The 5,613-nt window shown below is 40.0% G+C and overlaps 1 protein-coding gene across 2 annotated transcripts; it reads right to left on the bottom strand.

The window, feature by feature from the left end:
* Window positions 1-1,203: 1,203 nt before the first annotated feature.
* On the bottom strand, window positions 1,204-5,475 carry LOC112072223 (homologous-pairing protein 2 homolog). 2 transcript variants are annotated; one of them, XM_024139638.2, is made up of 8 exons: window positions 5,357-5,475; window positions 5,045-5,145; window positions 4,862-4,951; window positions 2,249-2,360; window positions 2,024-2,169; window positions 1,892-1,945; window positions 1,562-1,621; window positions 1,204-1,394 (listed from the first exon to the last, which is right to left on the bottom strand). In XM_024139638.2, the coding sequence occupies exons 1-8, from the start codon at window positions 5,376-5,378 to the stop codon at window positions 1,338-1,340; spliced, it is 642 nt and encodes a 213-aa protein (XP_023995406.1). In that variant the 5' UTR covers window positions 5,379-5,475; the 3' UTR covers window positions 1,204-1,337. The 2 variants fall into 2 exon arrangements, with proteins under 2 accessions (XP_023995406.1, XP_023995407.1); XM_024139639.2 differs by lacking the exon at window positions 4,862-4,951.
* Window positions 5,476-5,613: the final 138 nt, after the last annotated feature.

Raw genomic sequence — 5,613 nt, 5'->3', positions numbered from 1 at the left:
GTAAACGTTCCCTAATGTTTACATTCACCACAAATCAGGGGTTGGAACCACATTTTATTTTTTTATTGTTCCATTCCAAACCTCTTTTTGTTGTTCCAGTGTTCAAACCAGCATAAAGTTCTGAACCGGTTCGAATCAAATCCAAAACAGTCATGAGTTAAAATATTCAATTCAAACAAGTTGTGATGGTATTTGAGAATTGTTAAATGTTCATCATTGATTGTGATGTTATGATTGCTGTTGTGTCCGTGTTGTGACAGAATCAAGCATATTTGTAAGTGTTACTGCAGCTTTTCGCCTTTTCATCATCTTTATTGGCAAAAAGGCACGGTAGAATAGTGATTCATGAATAGTTCTGTATTAGACATGGTTTTTAAACAGAATCTCTGAACCAAAAAACTCTGGCCAGGATTCAATAAGATTAGCGGTAAACGCAGAGCTAATCATTGCTTTTGTTTAGGTGGTATAACTGTTAGAGCTGTCAAATTGGTAAGCGGCTGCTCTTGTGGTCATTGTCATGAAACCACACCCGTCCTTATATCCCATCCACCTTAGAAGTTCAGAACAAGAATGTGTAGGCTATATAGAAATGACAATCATTAAACGAAATCGGGATTTATCACACATTTCACTGTTATAATTTGTAACACTGCTGCAAGGGCTTTCTACTAATGCGACTTGGTGCATCCAATGGCAATGCCAGCTATAGTTAACGCCAGGAGCTTCTTGTGGATTTGACAGCTCTAACGCCGTCATTGTAAATAATAATTTGTTCTCAACTGACTTGCCTAGTTAAATAAAGGTTAAATACATTTTTAAAAACACAGTTACACCTCCAACACCACCTAAACAAAAGCAATGTGTTTGTCAGCTGATGCAGGTTGCCGCAGATCTGATTGAATCCTGGCCTTAAACAGTCAAGAATGTTAAAAAGTAATGTGAAGAATTTGGTGATTTATTTTGACAATGTGCTCAGGAGAACTTGTACCAAATGTTTCAGGACCTTCTGGTAAACCTAACAGATGTGAATGTTTAATCTGTGTAATCACCAGACTTTAAAAAGGGATCATTTTATACGACAAGTATTTGTGCTGGTATAAATAAATCAGGTCTACTGTTACATTTTTTGCTGATTTGGACAAGAATTTGATGGAAGTATTTCGTATGAATGATTTTTAATTGCAAAATAAACTTTCAAGTATACACCTGTACAAGGTATTTTATTACAAAACATTACAAATAGTAATGAGTTATTCCTGGAATGAGTTTTGATGGCATTATACTCCCTCAGAATTGACATTCAAGTCAAAAGTAAACAAAGATCCTCCAACATTCTGTCAGGTACTTGGCAAAGTCACTTTACAGTCCTCATCAGTCTCCACGCCAACTTCTTCCTAAACAGAGAACACAAAGATGCTGACATCTCAGATATGACAAATAGAGTAAACATGATAGGCATTTGTCTGCCTGTCATGGTGATGAACAATATCTAGTTTCCCAAATAAAAACAATAGAATTGATGTGTAGAACTGTGTCACTGTAGGTCTGTAGAGCATCTTACCAGAAATTGCTTCTTGGTCTTGGGGTATCCCTCCAAAATGGAACCCATCATGTCAGATGCCTGAGAGGAGCAGAGACAGATTCAGACTATTTGTTCTGGTTTATCCTGCTCTGACACGAATACCCGTATGGCTTTGATCAAGTAAGGGCTCTATTCAATCCAAATTGCGGAAGTACAGAGCGTAAGGCAATGTTCCCGCGTTTAGTGGAGACTGCATTCACGGTAAACGATGCATGTCTACTTGATCGGAAATGACCTTTACATTTTATCACGCAATCCGTAACACTTCAGCAATACAGCTGGAATAGAGCCCTAAAATAAATAAATCACCAGTCTCTTCCTCTTCTTCCACTCTTTCACGTAGAGATGTCTCTCCTTGTAAACCTGAAGAAAAGACGCATGAGCACAGTATATGTATAAAAAAAAAATGTATTTGAACCCAGGTCTGATTGTGACCCATACCATCTCCTTCTGCTCTGGTGTGACATGATTGGTCGCTGAGTTGATCTTCTCCAGGCGCTCCCTGTAACCAGAACACTCTTCTTCCAGCTCCTGGATCTCTGACATCATTTCCTCTGTGGTCAGGGAGCTGTTGAGCTCCTTCAGCTCTGCAATCAGAGATAAGAGTATGTCGGATAGTCCAGTGTGTGGGAAGAGTGCTGATAGTGCCAAAGAGGGGAGCCCTACCTGCATCCAGCTGTCTGCAGCCCTGAGAGATAGCCTGCACCTGTGTGCTGAGGTCAGAGATGCGACTGTCGATGGCCTTCAGATCTGCCTCACTCACCTCTGCAAACTGGGCCTGTAGGTAGTCAAGGACATTCTGGTAGTTACTTTTACCGGTTAGTTTTGTGGTACATTTTCACAACTCTAAGTTCAAAACTCAAAGCAGATCATCAAAAAGGCAGTTAACACATTTTCAATTGACTATAACACAAAATCAGTCACTTTTTCACCAAACTTCACACTGCTTTACTACTGCAGTAGTAAAGCAGTACTGTACTGCTTTACTACAATTGTATTGGCCAATACAGAACTGTAATAGCCATAATATATACATAGACACTTATCCAAAGTGACAAAAGTCCACACATTTTGGTATGTGTCCCCAGTGGGAATTGAATCCACAACTCTGTTGTTAGTGCCACGCTCTTATGAGCTGAGCCATGTACAGGACCACTACAATACATAAGTACAATACTGTAAAATACTTGATAATACTTATTACAATACAGGTGGAAGATGTATGCTGCCATCCCCATGAGAGTACCACCCTCATTCAGGCCATGGATGAGGCATGCAATGATTTAAATCCAGATCTACAGTACCAGTCAAAAGTTTGGACAGACCTACTCATTCAAGGGTTTTTCTGAATTTTTACTCTTTTCTACATTGTAGAATAATAGTGAAGACATCAAAACTATGAAATAACACATATGGAATCAAATAACCAAAAAAAGTGTTAAACAAATCAAAATATATTTTATGATATTCTTCAAAGTAGCCACCCTTTGCCTTGACAGCTTTGCACAGTCTTGGCATTCTCTCAACCAGCTTCATGAGGTAGTCACCTGGAATGCATTTCAATTAACAGGTGTGCCTTTAAGTTAATTTGTGGAATTTCTTTCCTTGTTAATGCGTTTGAGCCAATCAGTGGTGTTGTGACAAGGTAGAGGTGGTATACAGAAGATAGCCCTATTTGGTAAAAGACCAAGTCCATATTATGGCAAGGGCAGCTAAAATAAGCAAAGAGAAATGACAGTCCATCATTACTTTAAGACATGAAGGTCAGTCAATACGGAAAATTAAGAACTTTGAAAGTTGGTGCAGTCACAAAAACCATAAAGCGCTATGATGAAACTGGCTCTTACGAGGACCGCCACAGGAAAGGAAGACCCAGAATTACCACTGCTGCAGAGGATAAATTCATTAGAGTTAACTGCACCTCAGATTGCAGCCCAAATAAATGCGTCACAGAGGCCAAGTAACAGACACATCTCAACATCAACTGTTCAGAGGAGACTGCGTGAATCAGGCCTTCATGGTCAAATTGCTGCAAAGAAACCACTACTAAAGGACACCAATAAGACTTGCTTGGGCCGAAACACGAGCAATGGACGTTAGACCGGTGGAAATCTGTGCTTTGGTCTGATGAGTCCAAATGTGAGATCTTTGGCTCCAACCGCTGTGTCTTTGTGAGACGCAGAGTAGGTGAATGGATGATCTCCGAATGTGTGGTTCCCACCATGAAGCAGGTGTGCTGGTGCTTTGCTGGTGACACTGTGATTTATTTAGAATTCAAGGCACACTTGACCAGCATGGCTACCACAGCATTGTGCAGCGATACGTCATCCCATCTGGTTTGCGCTGAGTGGGACTATCATTTGTTTTTCAACAGGACAATGACCCAACACACATCCAGGCTGTGTAAGGGCTATTTGACCAGGAAGGAGAGTGATGGAGTGCTGCATCAGATGACCTGGTCTCCACAATCACCCGACCTCAACCCAATTGAGAATGTTTGGGATGAGTTGGACCGCAGTGAAGAAAAAGCAGCCAACAAGTGCTCAGCATGTGGGAACTACTTCAAGACTGTTGGAAAAGAATTCCTCTTGAAGCTGGTTGAGAGAATGCCAAGAGTGTGCAAAGCTGTCGTCAAATTGTAGCTACTTTGAAGAATCTCAAATATGTTGATTGGTTTAACACTTTTTTTGGATACTACATGATTCCATGTGTTTTATAGATTGTAGAACATACTAAAAATAAAGAAAAACCCTTGAATGAGTAGGTGTCCACACTTTTGACTGGTACTGTATGTCAGGCTTGGATAGAAAATTATGAACATTTGATGTTCAGTCAATTGTTATGGGCAGTGCAAGTGTATTGCCTAATGTGAAAACAGTACTGTCATTTACAGTATTGTAGCATACTACATTCAAAGGGCAATTTTGAAACATCTTACATGTTCTGCCATTGGAGTATGTTAAAATAACTAAATTGCGAAAATATCATTATGTTGTGTTTTGGTGATCAAACCAATGTACTCATTTCACAGTAAACTTATGTTGCATCAATGGTTGTGTGGTGAAAGAGGTCTCCAAACAATGGAATGGAAGACTGGCTGTTAAAGGTTTAGCGTTTTTTTTTTTACAAATTTCCCACATACTTGTGAAAATAGCACCAAAGAGAGAAAAAAAAACGAATCACCAAAACAGAAAAGATTCAGATCAGCAGTGGCTCCATATTTCCATCAACATATACAATACGCATTGACGTGCTGCTCTGATACTCAGCCTGGATCACCTGATCAGCAAAGTAGATCTTTTGCTTCCCATAGGTTTTCTCTTTGATCTTCCCTTCCAGTGCCAACTGTTCCATGGCTTTAACCACAGCCTACCAGGATAGGAATGAGTAATCAAATATACATTTTAGTTTATACACGCTGAAAATCRTRTCACKGGCTCAGAASAGTTTAKCCTTTCTCACCGTCTTTCCCAGGCCGTGCTGCTTCTGTAAATTGTTAAAGACATCTTGGGCACTGTAAGGACGGTTCTTCTCGTTCAGGTAAGCAAATATGACTGTTAAACCTGACAATAAAAACACAAAACAGTGACCTGTATAACTTCTAGCTGGTGTATGGATTTATCAGTGCAGGTGAGTGTCAGTGTGCTAGCTTGCTGTACTGCTTCTAACTTGGCTAACGTTAGCTAAATCGGTTAGGAAAACGGCTGTCATGTTTGGCAACATACTAGACGCAATCAATGTAGCAACCAGGTAAAATAAGATTACAACTCATACCTCCGTTGTCTTTTTTGCTCATTTTCTTTATTCCGTGAGCTATAAGCTATCGCTAACTAACTAATGCTAGCTAGCGGTGCAATAATGATTTACCTATCTTGAGTTTCGCGCGCCGTGATGTATTGTGGGTGTCCAGGGTTTACATACGTCATATCAAAACAAAAGCTTGTTTTCATCACCCTCCACCTCTGTGCAAGACGGCCTGGGACAACTTGAGTATGTATGGACTCTCGAGCAGTGCATGAAATAAGCGCCAA

Source organism: Salvelinus sp. IW2-2015, unplaced genomic scaffold (genome assembly GCF_002910315.2).
Source record: "Salvelinus sp. IW2-2015 unplaced genomic scaffold, ASM291031v2 Un_scaffold1858, whole genome shotgun sequence".
Lineage (NCBI taxonomy): Eukaryota > Metazoa > Chordata > Actinopteri > Salmoniformes > Salmonidae > Salvelinus > Salvelinus sp. IW2-2015.
Note: the sequence above shows the minus strand (reverse complement) of the source record. Positions and strands in the feature narration are given on the sequence as shown.